Below are 17,784 nucleotides of genomic sequence, written 5' to 3'. Positions count from 1 at the left end.
TGCATCTGGACCACCCAGAGGGCTTGTTAAAACACAGATTCTGGGCCCTGTACTGAGTGTTTCTGATTCGGTAGATCGGTGTTGGGACCTGGTAATTTATATTTCTAACACGTTCTTTGGCTGCTGGTTCACAGATCTTGCCTAAGAATCACTGAATTAACTCATGCACTCCTCACTTGACCTTATGAATTAAGTACCATTATTATCCGAATTTACATATGGGAAAACTGAGGCACAGAGCAGTCTAACAAGTTTCCTGGGGTGGCACAGCTAGTAAATGGAAGAGCCAGGATTCAACCTTAGACACGCTGGATCCAGAGTTCATGCTTAGACCCATGCCACTGGACATATTAGATGTTAATGGAGCCCAGAGCTACTCCGGAGACCAGAAAGGTTTCACAGTAGAGGTACCTGAGAAGCAAGTCCTAAAGGAGGTAAGGGGAGTCCCTGCAGGAAGGCTGTGGTTGGGTGTTCAAGGGGGTGAGGACAGCATGTGCGACAGCCTGGAGGACAGAACCTCACGGCTGTTATTGGAAACTACACAGTTTGGTCTTGCCTGTATATTTCTTGTTTCCCTGGTTGTCCCTTGAGGGCAAAGGTCATTGTTTTGAAATTCTACACCAACTATCAGGCCAAGGTTAACACTCAGTACATGCTTGCCACTGTGACTTTCTCTTGATAAGATAAATGAACACAACTTCATAATGAGGAAGTAAAATGTCAACACTTCTCTGTTTAACCATGATAAAAAATAAATTAGGCCATAAACTTTGTGAAAGTTTGGGCTGCTTTAATTTTATTATGGGGTGTGATAAGTAATAAAAAGTCTTTATTTTCCTTCTTTGGAAGATTAAACTATTTAGCTTAATGAAGCTCTTTTGTTTGATTTAATTGCTTTTGAAAATTATGTCTACAGGTTTTCAGGTGAAAAGAAATAAAGGCTGTAGAATAAGAATTGTAGTCCCCTGCTTTTTCAGGTTCTGGTGATGGAATCATTGACTGTTTATTCTGGATTTTCTCTCGTTATTGAATCCTGTATCTTGTTTTAAGTGAATTTATTTTGCCTTAGAATAATAGGACAATGCGAAAACATTTTAGATGGAAATAGGTTAGCTTATAGGAAGATAACTCTTTTAAAACTATGATTGCTGTCGAGAGAAAGTATATGGAAAAGTTTTAAAATTAGCAATAAGCCCTAGGAAATCCTCCAAGTTTTTTCAATTGGCCTTCATAAAAAAGACTGCCACCTGTTGCGTGCGTGTGTGTGTGTGTGTGTGTGTGTGTGTGCGCGCGTGCACACTTTTAGAGGGTTCACACGTTTTCCCATTTCTCTCCGGCGTGCATAAGCTGGGGTGTGTGTTTAAGGGTAGGAGTAGTTTTACATCTCTGCCTCTGCCTTTCAGCTTTGCAGATTAGGGTACTGATGCTTTGGAAGTGCTATATCAGTTCCTTTCATCTGTATGTCCATTTACAGTTTTCACAGCACTTTTGCATTATTCTCCATTGATCATACACTTACATTATTGTTTCCTATAGTTTCTTATCTTTTTGTATTCACAGGCCAGCTGCAAATGCATGCATATTGTGAAAACCCAGATATAGTGCTCTGTGGAAATAAGAGTGATCTGGAAGACCAGAGAGTAGTGAAAGAGGAGGAAGCCATAGGACTTGCAGAGAAATATGGGTGAGTATTTTTGTGGAGAAATCTAAAGAAGACATTTCCAATATAAACACATTAGTACATGAATACATAACACAAGATATAAAAGCAAAAAATAAAACCAAACACCCAGATATAGGCCTTGGTAGGTGTCAGATATCTACTTTGTATATTAATATTACAGAATAGGGGGACCCATAGAAAACACATTGGGGGTGGGCCTTCTTTCTGTGCTTCAGTCCCATTTCTTAGCCTCTTGGTGTTTGAAGAAAGACGGCTTTGAGAGCAATGTCCTAGTTTTGTAAGGCATCCTTTATAAGATGCAAGTAGGAGACCGCTGGGATAAGGAAATCCCCTAAGTTCAGCAAGGAAACTTCAAAGCCAGTGCGCATGCTGCCGTGGAGAGCTCCAGCACACAAGAAGGCCTCGCTGGCTTTGAAATTTCTATGCTGGGAGAGGAGTGTGAAGATCCCCTTCAGTTTAGATGGTGTTTTATATGGTGGAGAATCAACTAAATTCTGTGTATGTCCTTGAACTCTGGAAAGAGGATCATAGTAGCAGCAGCATTAATTGGACGTGGAAGGAGGGGTCAGCCACTATTCTCTCTACAGAGGTCACCTCCACAAAGGAATTTAGGGATTTGTACTTTCTTTCCACCTGTGCTACAATGATAACTCAAAGGTGTATATATTAATTACCCTTAATATAAGTGGAAGGCAGCAAGTGGGGTTGAGGAGTGGTATGGAATGTAGGGGCTGTTACCTGGCTAGTGGCCCTGGTTGTTAGATAGAATCCAAGGAGGCCAGTGGAGGCCCTTTCCCTGTCCATTTCCCTGCACGACCTCTGCTCTGCTCTTTCTTGGGCTGATGGAGGTTCAGCAAGCAGGGAGTTACTGAAAGCCTTTGGACACAGAGGGATGTTATGAGTACTTTTTTCAGATTAGTCTGGGGGTTGTGGTTGGAATGAAATGGAAGGAGGAAAGATGGGAATGGAGATTGCAGTGATCTGTGAAGCAGGTAGGGGCTGAATTTGTGGAAAAGGAAAAGGACTCAATCAGAGAAAATACATAGGGTGAAGCAGAGCTGGATTTTAAATCTTTCTCAAGTCCAGCTCATGGAGCAAGAGGGTCATTCCCATCAATGATGCTGGCTTACTCTGGTAGGGATTTACAGTAAGATGTGGAGGTTTTCACTCAAGGGCAGGTGGTGTTGAATCATGTTAGAAGCACCCGGGGAGCTTTTAACAAATATGTATGTTTAGGCCTCACCTCTGAGCTTCTGACATAATTGATCTGGCATGGTTTATCAGGCACAGTGCAGTTGAATATATACTTACATATAAAGGGATTTGATGTTATGCAGTTGTGAGAGCTGGTTGGCAGTCTCTGTAAGGTGTCGAGTCTGATGCTGAAGATTGAAGTCCACAGGACAGGTAGTCAGGAAGGGAAGATTTAAAGAGGGAGAGAGCAAGAAGCAGCTGGGACCTATGCTGACGGACCGAACCCTGCGTCAGTCATTGCTACCTCTGACCTGGACCGCGTGGGTGTCCTGCAGCAGCCAGGACTCTTCTTACAGAGCCAAACAAAGACACCTGGCCCAGGAGTTGCAGAAGCTGAAGAAGGACCTAGAAAAGGTGGAGCAGTTGCAGGTGTGGCTGCTGGCCTATGGCGACGAGATGAATCAGCAGATAAATGACGGTGTATGAGAGCCACAGAACGGCTTCTGCTTCATTTCCATCCCCCGGATCTCTGTGGTTCACCCTAACTGGAAAGGAATCCTGGGAAATGTTATTCAACCTAGCCAAGCTGACATATTTCAAAGCCACTATGGATGGGGACCTGGGCATTGGTGTCTCTTAAAGCTTTTCACATGATTTTCTTGCAAGTGGTTGAGAACCTCTGCCTGAGGTGACGAAGCCCTGCAGGCTATTCAGGTAGGCTCCCACCCCCGCCCCCGCTGAGAGGCATTCCTGCAGTGTAGTGGCAGTGATCAAATACCAGGGAGGACACTGAAGTGCTGAAGCTGGGAGCTGTGTTGCAAGGGGGTGAGGAGGAAGTGAGTGATGAAGCAATGGAAACCACAAACCTGGACCATGGTTTTGAGAAGTGAGTTAGTAAAGGTCAAAAAGCAAAAAAAAAAAGGGCAGCCAGTGGAGTTAGCTAGATCAAACAAGTATATTCTCAAGTATTGAGGCACAGTCAGGATTGACTTCTTCCTCCTCTGGGCTTCTTCAGCCCTTTGCTTGTTGCCTTGGTCCTCAGATTTCCACTTCCTGCCAATATCAAAGAGCCTGCATTTGCCTCTGACTGTGGGGAATCTGGGGGTACAGGATTGTTTCACCTGTGCTCAGATCTCAAGTTTGGGGAGTGTTTTAAAGAGAGAAGCTCAAACCAAAGTTTCTGGATTGAATTAAAATGGAGAGATAGAATTAGCAGATAAGGTAATTGAAACTATTGGAGAAGAATGGAAAGGGATGGAAACAGAATTTTCTTAAGAATAAGGAAGTATCAAGTATAGTTCTGTAGGCTGTTTGGAAGTCTCAGAGGAAAATATCATGGAGCAATTTGGTTTGTTGCTTATAACAAATTTGCCATGGAAATTTAGTGATTATTTTTACAGAAATCTTTTTCCTCCTTAATGATGATAATATTTTCATTGGTTGCACGCACACTAGAGGACCGTTGGTCACTTGATCTATGTGCTGTCAGAAAACAGGGTTTATGGCATATCCTCCTATCATTGCTACGTTGTATGAGAAATTTGCACTTCTGTTATTTTGCTACCTCCTATCCTCAATTCGGAAAAATGGGTTATTGGTTCACAATGCTTTTCTGAAATATACATACATTCAGAAAATGACAGACTGTGTCTCAGAAAAACTTTGCAAACCTGAGACAGAACAGGTTACAGTGCAGACATGGAACATAAGTCCGCCCGTGCTGGGACAAGTAAATCAGCGAGTGGGAGCTTCATCCAGCAGCCCGGAATGGAAAGGGCACATCGGAGGCATGATGATGCATAACAGAAAATGTATTTTTAGTATACTAAGAATCCATTACCTCTCATTCCCTGTAAAATCTTTCTTGCTGTAAGACTTGGTTAAATTGTAACATGATGTTCTTATATCACTTCCTAACACAACAAAGTGATTTATTAGTAAAACAATCAAATTTTTTAGAATACGTACAAAATACTATTTTCCAGTGTTTTAATTGAATAATATTGTCAGTGAAGTCAGAGAACAAAACAGGTTTGTTCACATTTGTAGTCCTGCCAGTCAAGAAATGATTACAGTTCACATTGTTGCCAAAACACTTGTGAGAATAGTTACAAAGCCAGTGACATATGTGTTAGAAGAGAGCAGAACACGGTGTTGCCGACAGGCCTTTTGGAGGTGGTGCTGTTGGATCTCAGGCATTAGTGTGCTTCAGAATACCTGACCGCTGGGCCCCACAGTTTCTGATTCAGTAGGTCTGTGTCGGAGCCCCCGAATTTACATTTCCAGTTGATTTCCAGATGTCGCTGCTGGTGGCTGAGGACAGCACTTTGAGACCCACCAGTGTAGGTGCCAAGTACAAGTTAGAGCATGTGTGCATGCTGACAGAATAGCTGGACAAAATCACTTATACACAAAATATGAAGCCGTTGGCTACTTGTGCTATGAATGGGTGAGGGTAACATGCTCAATTATTTCTCACTGGAAAATCCCTGCTAAAGAGAAAAAGGATTGTTTTCCCCTTACACAGTTGATTGCATCAGCTGTGATATAGACTTCGAAGGGATGCTGGGATTGGTACTGAAGGCGTGCCAGCCACAGTGGGCAGGGAGGGACTTTGTGAGTAAAAATGGTTGCACCTATCCCTGGCTGGTGTGGCTCAGTGGATTGAGCCACTGAAGACCAAACCTGAGAGTCTGCAAACCAAAGAGTCAGTGGTTCGATTCCCAGTCAGGGCACGTTCCTGGGTTGCAGGCCAGGTCCCCGGTAGGGGGTAAGGGGTGCACAAGAGGCAACCACACATTGATATTTCTCTCCCTCTCTTTCTCCTTCTCATCTCCTCTAAAAATAAATTTTTTTTAAAATTTAAAAAAATGGTTGCACTTAAAATTCCCTCCCATACTCTGCTTTACTTACAGAGATAGTTGATGGTCATGATAAGCCTTTTGTTTTTGATTCAGAGTTACAGAAAATAGAGAAAATTGTGAATGGGATGAAAGCATCATGATTGAATGTACATGTTTCATGTGCTGTACAAAGAAATTAGCAGCAAATTTTTAAAAAATTGAGATATAATATTGAATTATTTTCAGGTGTACAATATAATGATTTGGTATGTGTATATACTACAAAATGATTACCAAAATAAGTCTAGTTAACATCCATCACTACACATAGCTACAATTTTTTTTCCTTGTGATGAGACTTTTTTAGGGTTTACTCTTTAAGGAGAAGCACATTTAAAACCAGTTGTTTTCCCATGGAAGGCTGTTGGCTATTGATGAGGAAGGTGCTCAAGAGTTTCTGGAATGAAGGATGAGTCTAAAAACATTTACTTACAGCCTTCATAATATGAGTGCAGACTATTTCTGGAATTTCAAGTGGCTTAGTTCAGCAGACTGCTCAGCGTCCATCTGGTTTGAGCTAATGAAATGAGGTATGGATGGCTTCATCTCTAGTAGTTTGCTGTATAAACTGGATGACATCAGAGCCCCACACAAGTCAGTACAGGATCTAGATTTCATTTGGCAGTCTCCCAGGTAGGAACCATCCATACACTAGCCCTTTACTGCAGCAATTTTCAACCAGTGCGCCTTGTACACTGGTGTCCCATGAGACTGTTTGGTCAGGGGCACTGACCCCTTTTCCCTTAGATTGTCATATTAATAAAATGACCACAGCCAACAAAACAGTAGCCTTCTGGTGTGAATGCCCTGACTTGAACCATAATCTATAGGTCATATAATAGAGTTGCATCTTATTGGTCATGTTGCATGATAAAGTTGTGTCTGATTGGTTAATTCATGGTACCAGAAATCCTTATGTACAAGTGTAGGCACATGATTTTTTAAAAAATTAGTTTGAAATTACATTTCTATTACTATTATTATTTACTATTAGTAATTAATATTACTATTAGTAAAAGGGTAGGTAATTATTATTATCATTATTTTTTTGTGAATAAATCAAAATTATACCTATTTTTGTCAGATCGGCAAAAAATGTGTTTTCTGTGTGCCACAGAATTTTAGTAATTAGTTTATGTGCACCACGAGACGAAAAAGGTCAAAAACGTTGCTTTACTGTAATATCGTGTTCATTAAGCATGCAGCAGACTCTGAAAAGTAGTAAGACGCAGTTCCTACTTCAGTAAAAAATTTCTCTGTAATTTCTGATCCATGTGAGCCAAATATCTAGAACCATTTGGGAGAATTCTCAAATACAATTGATTTTATTCCTAACAAATTCTAACTGGGACCTTGGATCTTCTAGCTTTTTAGAAACAAATAATAGACAAGCAACGAGCTGGATGCGAATCCCGATCTATGGCAGGAGCTGCTTTTGTAGCTATCTTAGTGAAAAACTGCAAATGATGATGCCCCCTCATTGATTTGAAGCATTTGTCGTTCTCTTCATTTCATTTCATTTTTAAATGTGTGATTAATCTATTTTTAAAAGCACACTAGATTGGTGTTCTTCAAATGTCCCAAATGGCCATTCGCGGTCATTTACAGATTGACAGCACCAGTAGTGGCACAGGACTTTTTTCAAGGGTTTGCCCATATGCTCCCTGGTAATGCTGCTTTAGCACCACCATGTGGAGAGAAGGAACAATACCACTCTTCCTATGGTTAAAACATTATAATTGATCCTCTTGAATTTAAACTGAGATTAGTAAATCTTACTTTTGCCTAGTATATTTTAGGAAAAGCAAAATATTATTTTTAAAGAAAGCCTCATTAGTTGAAACTTTATTGAACACTTGCTGGATGCTAGGCTTGTGCTAAGCCCTTTACATGTATTGTCTCATTTCCCCCTTAACACGACCGTGTGAACCACGGCTATCCCTCCTTACGCAGGTACAGAGGAGTGTTCAGATGAAGTTCCCCAAATGCCTCCTAAAAGTGAACATCCAGAAGATGTGAACGCGAAAGTATTACTAACTCCATCCACTAGACTTTCTATGGCCTTGAGACAAGCTGAACAGTCTAATTTTCAAATGTGAACACAAGGCACATTTCTGTCTCTGGAGCATCATTTTATTATGTAAGGGTCTGCTCTGCGATCGCATCTAGTTTGCTTTTTGTCTGGCAGGGCAAAGGGCTGAGAGTGGAGAGGAGTGAGCTCCAGCATTTTGTTCCTGTGGAAACAAACCCGCATTGCCTGCATTGCTCAGGAGACTCTGAATGATCAGGCTAAAGATTTTAAGGTTGTCGACCTGACTCCTGGTCTCATGATCTGGAGGTTCACAAATGGCAGGAAAATACACTTTTTTGAAGGATGTAAGGTTTGTTACCCAAATTTGGAGTTACAAATGTAAACTACATCTTGTTAATATTGTACATCTTTTAATATGAGGGACTTAAAATATACGTCTTAACTCATACACCCTGAAATACCACCAATTAAATATTTGCTTAAGTTAGTAAACAGGAGACAATAGCTTAGCTCTGCCAGAGGCATCAGTCATTTATACTTGAGTATTGATCGGTAAAGTAAGATCCATTTTCTGTCAGCATTTGGTGATGATCACTTGGGGGAATGAGAGGCTCAATGAGGAGTGAAGAGAGGCAAGCGCTGTGGAGCATGAAGTACTCTGGCTGGGTAGCTAGGTCTGTGTGAGCCGTCCCTGACGCACGGAGGCGTGGTCCCAGCTATCACACTTCAGGGCAGTTCTGTAGGTCAGCCACACTGTGGATTAAATCAACCCTAGTGGGCTAGTCTGGGAATTTAATATTTATAATGTTGCCAAGGTCTCTTGGAGCTATGACTTTCCATGATTCAGTGACAATGCTTCTATATGTTCTGAGTTTTAAACAACAAAATCACAAGCAAACTTTTGTACCTAACCCATTTCTGTGTTGGAAGTAAGAAAGACTTATCAATGACACATTTGTCAAAAAATGACACATTTCCTACATGTCAGATTTCAATCTAAGTGCTTTAAATGTCAACTCACTTAATCCTTATAAGAAGATCCTGATATTTTCTATTTTCCAGATGAAGCAGCTGAGGCCCAGAGATTAATAGCTTGCCAGTGTTCTACCATGGGTAACAAGTACTAGGTTTGCGTCCAGAAAGCCTGGCTCTAGAGGTTATGGCTCTTGACCATTGTCCAAATTGTCTGTGATTTCCACGTACAGGTTTCATAGTCTTTAAAAGAACTTTCAACTATGTTTTCTCGTTTATGTCTTAAAACTGACTTTGGGGTAGTTTTCAGGAGCCAAAAGGGAAGAAACTAGGGGAAGTAGAAAGAGCTTAATGGCAATTCAGCTGAGGCATTCAGTGAGTTTGAGGAGTCCAGAGTTGGAAAGACATTTATAACTGAATTTGTGGAAATTTTAAAAATTAGATACATATTATTATGAGTAGTATTTACAAGGAAGTTTACTATTTGACTACTTTTATTTTGTATTTTCAATTTTAGCCCATTGTTCTTGGGGGGAGGGATTCATTTTCCAGTTGCTTTCCCATGAAACAGTTTATTTCTAAATGGCAATGGAGTAACCAAGCCTTCCCCTTAAGTCTAAGAAATGTCCTGTAGACATTAAATGATTCTTCGTGGGTATAACTGAGAAAGAGCATAATGAAGAAAATGTAGGTATGTGAGCCAAAATTCAAATGGCAACATCACAAACTCTTCCTGAGGCTTAGCTCAATAACATCATAAGCACTTGATAAATAATCCCCATAAAGGATGCCCTCTTAACACTTGCTAATCAAATATTGCATGACCAGGAAGGGTGGGCAGAAAAGATACATTATTTTCATTTTCTGGATAAGACAACTGATAAAGAGGGAGGAAAAAATATTGACAGTAACCAAAGTGGTAGACAGGCAGGAGGTTGCAAAACCACGAAGACCATGTGATTTGCCTGGCAGAGACCCTTCTCTGATTAAGATCTTTTAGAGTCAGCCTTTGAAGGGCTGTCAATACAGACACGGTAGAATCATTGGAGCAACCCTCTCTTGCAAAACATATGTGTAGATAAATGCTGAAATGAAGTCAGTTCCTTAGAAGCCAGTTTTTAGAAGCCGTACTAAAGCAGGAGAGAAGTGCAGAAGTCAAGTTGCCAGTCCTGCAGGAAGTGTGCAGATAAGACAGGCAGATAAGACAGGCAGATAAGACAGCGTCTTGAGGAATCGCAATGGAGAAATAGCTTTCCCTCCCTACACATGGGCATCCTAACCTGCTTCTTAGTGACGTAAGAAGCAGAACAGCCCTGAAAACATCTGTAAAAGCACAAAGATGGTTTGAAAAATCTGTAAGAGCTCTCATGTGGAAGCCGCTTCTAGCCAGGAAATAATACAAGAGTAACTGAAATTGTAACGTGAGTCACTGATGCAGTGTTTACAAGCTAGGACAACACAGGAAACAAAGACGTTCTTTAGGAAAAGTGATAGTGGGGGATTTTTAAATCCCTCTAAATGTAAGAAATACTTTACTGAATTCAATTGCAGGACTCCTTGAAGTATTAAAAAAAATTCTTTTGGAATTTTTACATCTGAGAGCACTTTGGTCAGATTCCTTAAGTGGTAGAAATGAAATCAATAGTTTCAGGAAATATAATTTTATTACCATGTTCATGGTTTTATTTAAAAACGGTGGAAGAATCCGGCAGTTGATTAATCCTGTTGTAAAGACGAATTCAAATGTATAAAGTGTGGCCACCATGAGATTATGTGAAAAGCAGCCTTACAGTTTTGAAATAAAGCTTTGTGAGTTATTTAAAAAATTACACACATACCACAGGTCTTTGGATAACAAAACAAACATACTTAAGAACTCTGAGAAGCAGAATTCAGAATGTCTTCAAGTGGATGGCCCAGGAACACCACCTGGAGATGACAAGCAGCAAAGCGTTTGGCAAACATGGCCAGTGACCTGAGATTTCTCTCCGATGCCAGCATTTAAAATTTTTTCATTTCCCCATGTGCAGCAAGTAAAAGAGATTGGCCTGTTTTGGAACTCCCCATATAATGTATGTAAGTTTGGAAGCAGTCGAGCCTCTGGCTGAGTTGGTCACACTGGAATCAAACAGCTGTGGATTCCAGCACTAGCTCTGTTCCTTTCTAGCATTATGGCATTGGGCGAGTTACTCCATCTTCTTGGGCCACAGTTTAATCATCTGCAAAATGGGAATAAAAACTTTCGGAAAATTTACACCTCTATTAGGAATGCAGTGTCAATGATTTTGTTGTCTTATTTTTTTAAATGTATCGTGCTATAGTAACATGCTTTTGTTGTCTTGTATGCTTGTACTTTTTTTTTTAATTTTATAAGCAGAATTATCCAGGGCAAAGCTCACTGTTCTTTCCCTCTACACGTCGTCATCTGAGCTGTCTCTGTCTTCCAGAATCCCCTACTTTGAAACTAGCGCTGCCACTGGGGCAAACATAAGCCAAGCAATCGAGACGCTCCTGGACCTGATAATGAAGCGGATGGAACGGTGCGTGGACAAGTCCTGGATCCCAGAAGGAGTGGTGCGGTCCAACGGCCACGCCTCTACGGAGCAGCTCAGCGAAGGAAAGCAGAAGGGGGCGTGCGGCTGTTGAAGAGTTAGGTGAGCGAGGCAGTGATTGAAGTGGGCCGTGCCTGCAATCTCTCTGCGCAGTAGGCGGCGGAGAGAGATGAATGGGCATTGTGTACAAACTCCTTCTCACCATTCCAATTAGACCAATCAATAAAGCATCCAGTTTTGCTGCAGCTTTGTAAATATTTCTTGAAGATTCAGCCAGGGAGTTAGGAGAAATATTGCACATAGCCAGAAGTGCCTTATAAATCCTTAGCCTGTGGCAGTACGTCATTCAAGGACTCAGGATTTTGTAGCCACTGCGGAGTGTGTTTATTATGAAGAATGACTGAAGTTGTTGTCACCTGCCTTAACATCGATTGGCCCTGTGTCTCACATTCAAGATCTTAGATGCAATTATAAAACTGCCAATCTTTAATCCAGATTAAATTATCCTACTTGTACTGTAAGTAACCTTCTAAAATGCCATCTCAACTATCTGAATATTAAACAAAAATGTACACAAACATTGGTTCAGTCTCCTTGAATTTATGTAAGCATTCTCTTTAAAATGAGCACTGGACAAATTATGGCCCTATCTATAGACCTCGGACAAACTGGACTGACCAATTATATACTCACTGTGATTCTTGTTGGTGGGAAAGGGATTGGGGGTGAGGGCAGGGGTGGCTTAATGTAACACGAGCAACTGTAAAGTGGGGCCTCTGGCTCCCTGCTGTTTTCCCGTTGCTCTGAACGTTAGATTGAGGGGTCAGGGAACTCGATTTTCATGGCTTTAGTTCACAGCGATCTGTGCGTTTATACTTGACCTACTGCGTGCGGGCCACACCTGAACATAGCTGGTGCTCATGCTGAAGTTACTTGCAGTGAGTGAATATACAGCTTCTTTCTCTTCACATTTACAACGTTGGCCTGGCGTCCTCAGACGGCGCCTCCAATTAGCACCTGAACTACTGATCTTCTGTACTCACCATCGAGCTCTGTGTCGTTGATATTCGCAACTTGTTTTATTTTTACATTGAAGGAATTAGTTTTTAATTATGTAAACGTGTTTGCCATTTAGTGGAAGATAGATGTTTATATTTAAGCAGTCACATTTGTACTCTAGCTCAATATAAGAAAAACGAAATGTTCTATTGCCTGTATTTTTCATTGAGACCATGGGCACCTGTACTTGCTGGGTCTCGCCAAGGTTATATATTCTCCTACATTGCCAACATGTCTTCATACCAAATTAAAGGTGGTTTTAAAATATGCTTCATGGCAGTTTATAAAGGTCAAAGGGGGAAACTCTTATTTATTGAAGTTGTTTAAATAGATTAAAATATCCACAATACTTAATAGCTATTTGGAAATACATTATCATATAAATAAAGAATAAAAGTAAATGTATTTTGTGGAGGCAAATGTTTGGCAGAAGTATAGTCAGAAAAACACAACTATTATGGAAAGTAATTGCTCCTACATGATTATTTTCAAACAAATTTTTACTGAGTATCTATCTAGTTTTTTGCCACTGCCTTTCCACAACTCCCTTAAACAAACTTAGCTGTGGTTACTAAGATGTTATGTATTTCTGTCCTTAAAATGAGACTTCTTTTAAATCCTAAAGAAGTCATCGCTTCCTTTGTGTTTGAATTGTATGTTCTAGTGAGGAAAGGATTCAGACCTTTCAAGGGCAGAGTCATAATGACAAGCAGTGCCTTCCAAAGTTGCCATAAATATCAGTGGAGTAAGTCATGTTTTTACAGCTACATATCAGGGAACATTTACTGTGGTCTATTTGTGCAGCTAAAAAGAAGACAATTTTCTGTGTTTCCATTTTCCAACAGCCAAAGGAACAGCTCGCTACAAATTCCATTTGCCTTAAATATAATGTACAATTATATGGGTATGCATGACACAGTGCACATACATGAACCATCTTTAATTGTTGAAATAGCTAACCTGTATTCTCTTTGGAAAACCTTTGTTTAAATTTGTTACTGAAGTACCATATTTTTGTGAGCCAATGTATTTTTCTATTTATAAGCCTGTGTAACAGTGAAGAGTATCTTCTGTGAACAGTGTGCCAACTGAGCTTATAATAAAGTAATGATCTAGTCTCTCAAGTTTGTATGTGAACATAATGTCCTTTGCCATCACACTGTTTCAAACCAGAGGTCATAATGCTAAAGGAAACCAAATTCAGGGGCACAAACCCATTAGGTCCTTGATGAGGGGCTGGCCGAGACAACATATTCTGGACAAGCAATCCGAACATGTTATTATCAAACAGTTGTGGAGCCCCTGTGTCCCCTCCGCTCACTCCCCTGCACGTAGACTGGCTTTGGAGCAGTGAAGTGTGCTGCTGCCTCAGGGATATGTGCTCTGCTCTCTGTCTGGAAAGCTAGTCTTCCATCTATCTGCATGGCTCCCTCTCCCATCTTTTAAAGCTATTCGGATGTCACCTTGCCCCAAAGGACCCTACTTCCCAGTTTATATACAATACTAATTGCTCCCCTTCGTGGCCCCAACCAGATTGTTTCTTCCTGACCTGCTGTCTGGCTTTGCTTTTGTACACGTCACTCATCACCACTTGATATATTCATATGTTTGTCTCCATCTACTAAGGTTTAGCTCCAAAATTGTTTTGTGCTACTCAGAAATATGCCTGGTACACATTACTCAAATGGTTATTGGTGGATTGAATACAGCACATAAGAGGCAGCAAGGTCAATGAAAATAGTTTTCAAAATAGGGGTCACTATTAATATTCAAAGACAGAGGGGTAGACTTTAAAAATTAACAGCTTCAAGATGTTTAGAAAGGCTCACATATTATAAATCCATATTAGCTTATTATGAGACATTAGGAAATCTGAGAAGTACATTCTGATCTTTTGAAGTTGATGTTAAGGTAGTTAAAATTTATTTAAGAAATATTCCAGAAGGAATGTTTTGTTTGGCATTGATTGTATAAATGGAAAATCTCCATTTTGGGCAGCATGACTATATGATAGTGACTATATAACTGAAAAATTCTCCCACCATAAAACGCTTAGGTGATGTTGGATAGAATACAATGAACGTATATTTAAGTGTGCTGCTGACTGCTCAAGAACATAAGGGAAATACCCTAAGACTACCCTTCTCCCCCATGACTCCGACGGCAGCCACAACGGCAGCGACAGAGGGAAGGAACTTACAAGCTGACACTGAGTGTGGTTTGGTTCTGACAGTATTAGTAACCAAGGTGCTTTGTGCTAGTGGCTACAGGCCATTAGGAGAGAAAGCCTTGGATCTGTTAGAAGTAGTGTGCCGGAATGGAGAGCCCCCTACCCCCAAACACACAAAGCCTGGATCCAGTATGTCTTAGTCTTCGAGAATTTATAACCCTAAGTCTGTTTTTACACAGGTTTAAGGTTTGCGTTTACACTACCATCCCCTCCCCCCGCCCCCACCCCGGGAATGTCTAAACTAAGAAATTGATTAAAGGCTTAACAACACAGTGATTTGTGGTTGATGATACATCTGGATTACTTGGCAGAGGCAAAGCAAAATCTTTTTGGAGTGAACGTCTCCACCCAGACCTTACAGGATTCTTATAGAAAACACCCTACTAAGCATGGACTCACGATTTAAAATGACAACTCATTCCTTCCTCAACCATGAGTAAGGGCCAGTAAACCCGAAACAGCAGTACTTAGCCATGACGAACTTCAAGTAATATACTTACCAAATGGGTACCATACAATAAAAATGTTTAAAATAATTACAAACATAAAAGGAATGGAAACATCTGGGAAAAGACGACATTATTAAAGATACAAGACTGGTTTGAATTAAAGCAAATTACTTCACCTATGAAAAATACAGCCATTGAAATTGAAAACTAAATGGTCAGAAGTTAAATGGCAAGTTTGACAGGGTTGAAGAGAGAATTGGTGAACCAGAAGCTAGGTCAGAGGAAATTACACAGAATTAGCAGAGACAGATGAAGAGTTAGTATGAAAAAGACTAAGAGATCTAGAGGAAAGATAAAAGCTCCAACTTATGTCTAACAGGCATTCTAGGAAGAGAAATTAGAGAAAATAAAGGAAGAGGCAATATTTGAAAAGAAACTAGCTGAGAATTTTTCAGTAATGATGAGTCATATACCTTCAGTTTTAGGAATTGTAATTCTCATGCAGGATACATAAATAGTATTTCCAAGATTTCAATTCAATTTGTTGGATGTGAAACACATGTTTTTCTCCCCCTTCTCTTGTATTCTATTATGATTAAAGGGAAAAAAATGCTAAGACTGGCTACTCATCCATCCAACCTAAAGTGAAGCCCTGAGTATGCTCACAGGCTGAAGGGAACAGAGTGTCAGATGAAGCCTCAAGGTAGGGGATTAAAAATGTGGCTAAGGGATGTGCACTCTGACATTTACGGTCAGAGGGTAAAGCTGGGTGATGACGTAGGTGAGAAGGGCAGGACATTTCTTGTTCAAGTGGCAGGATGAAAGGGAGAGCTGGGAAGGATCTGTGTACAAGAGTTTAGGATGACTGGTGAGAAGATTAAACGGGTAAAATAATTTTCAGTCTCCTGGTTGACGAGGTGTTGGGCAAATGTTTGTTATTAAAATTTCTGGTGTTTGCCTTTGTTTTTTAGCATTGTTCTGGAATTACTAGTCAAATAATTAGACAAGAAAAATAACTGTAAATACTAGATAAAAGGAAAAATTATATGTAGCTGCAGATTATAACTAGACAAACTGATGCTGGAGTTTAAATGAAAAAACAAGCAAACAAAAAACTGTGAGGAATGTCAGAAACAATGAATAAGAGGTGAAGGAAGGGAGAGGAGGACTTCAGGTAAACCCAGTTATTTAAAAAAATTACTTTTCACACAAGCATGGGTGGAACTGGAGAGTATTATGCTAAATGAAATAAGCCAGATCGCAAAAGAGAAATACCCTATGATCTCACCTATAAGGGGAACCTAATGAACAAAACAAACAAATGAGCAAAGTAGAACCAGAGATATGGAAACAAGGAACAAACTGACAGCAACCAGAGAAGGGTCTAGTCAAGGAACAGATGCAAATGACCCATGGACATGGACATGGACAACAGGGTAGGGACTGATGGGGGGAGGGGTTAGTGAGGGGGGCCAGGGGAGAGCAACGGGGGTGGGAAATTGGGACAACTGTAACAGAAAACAAAAATTAATAAAAATAAAAATTAAAATAATACAAACACTTTGTAACAGGCACACAAATAGACAAATATATCAAACAAAGCAGAGCCCAAAGGTAGACACAGAGAAGTGAACATACGGTATTCTGCCGGGTGGGGGGGGGTCTCAAACTTAAGTTACATTTAAGTAAATTCCAGAGTAGTTGCAAATTAAAATGTGAATAACGATACTCTAAAAATAATGGAGAAAAATTAGGAAAAACAATTTTGAAGAGGAAAATTCAGTTCCAAGGAAAACACCAAATCTAAAACCATAAAAGATTGGATAAATGTGGATACACACAAATAAAACATCTCCACATGGAAAAATACTATAAGTAAAGTTGAAAGTATTTGTAAATTAGGAAATAATTTCTGCCAGCAGAGAGAAAATCTTAATATGTAAAGTACTATTAAAAGTCAACAGCCCTGGCTGGTGTAGCTCAGTGGATTGAGCGCTGACCTATGAACCAAAAGGTCGCCAGTGTGATTCCCAGTCAGGGCACATACCTGTGTTGCCTGCCAGGTCCCCACTTGGGGACCTGTGTGAGAGTGTGAGAGGGAACCTATAGATGTTTAAGAAAAAGAAAAATGAAAAAAAAAAAAAGAAAACAAATCAACAACACAGTGGAATACTAAAGGATATAAACAGGCAATTCAGAGAAAAAATAGATTTCAAACATTTGAAAAGATTCCTAACTTCATAATTAACTGCAAGTTAAAATAATAATAGAAAAAAATAACCTTAGATTGGCAAAATCACCTTTGATAAAGAGGAGATGAACAGACAGCTATGGGTAAAACTTTCGGGCGGCATTTAGTATTATTTACCAGATTTTAAAATTGCACATATCCTCTGACCCAGCAGTTCTATATAAACCTTTATTTTTGAAAAAGTAAATCTATCAGTATAGATGGTTATTATGTCAAAAGATAGGAAACACGTTTACCCATAGGCAACCAATTAAAGTACCTCCATACAGTTGCATATATACGACTATGAAAAAGAATGTTATGTGTTCATTGATAACGTGTGCTGAATGCTTAATTACAGGCCAGGAACTATTCTAGGCACTGAGGATATAGCTGTGAACAAAACCACAAGAATCTCTGCCCTTACGGAGCTCCCATTGCAACGAGGAGAGACAGATAACAGCAAAAAAGCGTGACTA

General features: G+C 40.0%; 1 protein-coding gene across 6 annotated transcripts in view; it reads left to right on the top strand.

The window, feature by feature from the left end:
* The window catches only part of RAB27A (RAB27A, member RAS oncogene family), a 65,955-nt gene extending 54,381 nt beyond the window's left edge, over positions 1-11,574 (top strand). For all 6 annotated transcript variants that reach the window (XM_053928829.1, XM_024568317.3, XM_045201965.3 and 3 more), the window contains 2 exons: positions 1,561-1,684; positions 11,233-11,574. In XM_053928829.1, coding sequence (XP_053784804.1) covers positions 1,561-1,684; positions 11,233-11,431 — 323 coding nt within the window. In that variant the 3' untranslated portion in view covers positions 11,432-11,574. The remainder of the gene's footprint in view (positions 1-1,560; positions 1,685-11,232) is intronic.
* The last annotated feature ends 6,210 nt before the right edge of the window (positions 11,575-17,784 follow it).

The sequence above is a fragment of the Desmodus rotundus genome, chromosome 7 (genome assembly GCF_022682495.2).
Source record: "Desmodus rotundus isolate HL8 chromosome 7, HLdesRot8A.1, whole genome shotgun sequence".
NCBI lineage: Eukaryota > Metazoa > Chordata > Mammalia > Chiroptera > Phyllostomidae > Desmodus > Desmodus rotundus.
Note: the sequence above shows the minus strand (reverse complement) of the source record. Positions and strands in the feature narration are given on the sequence as shown.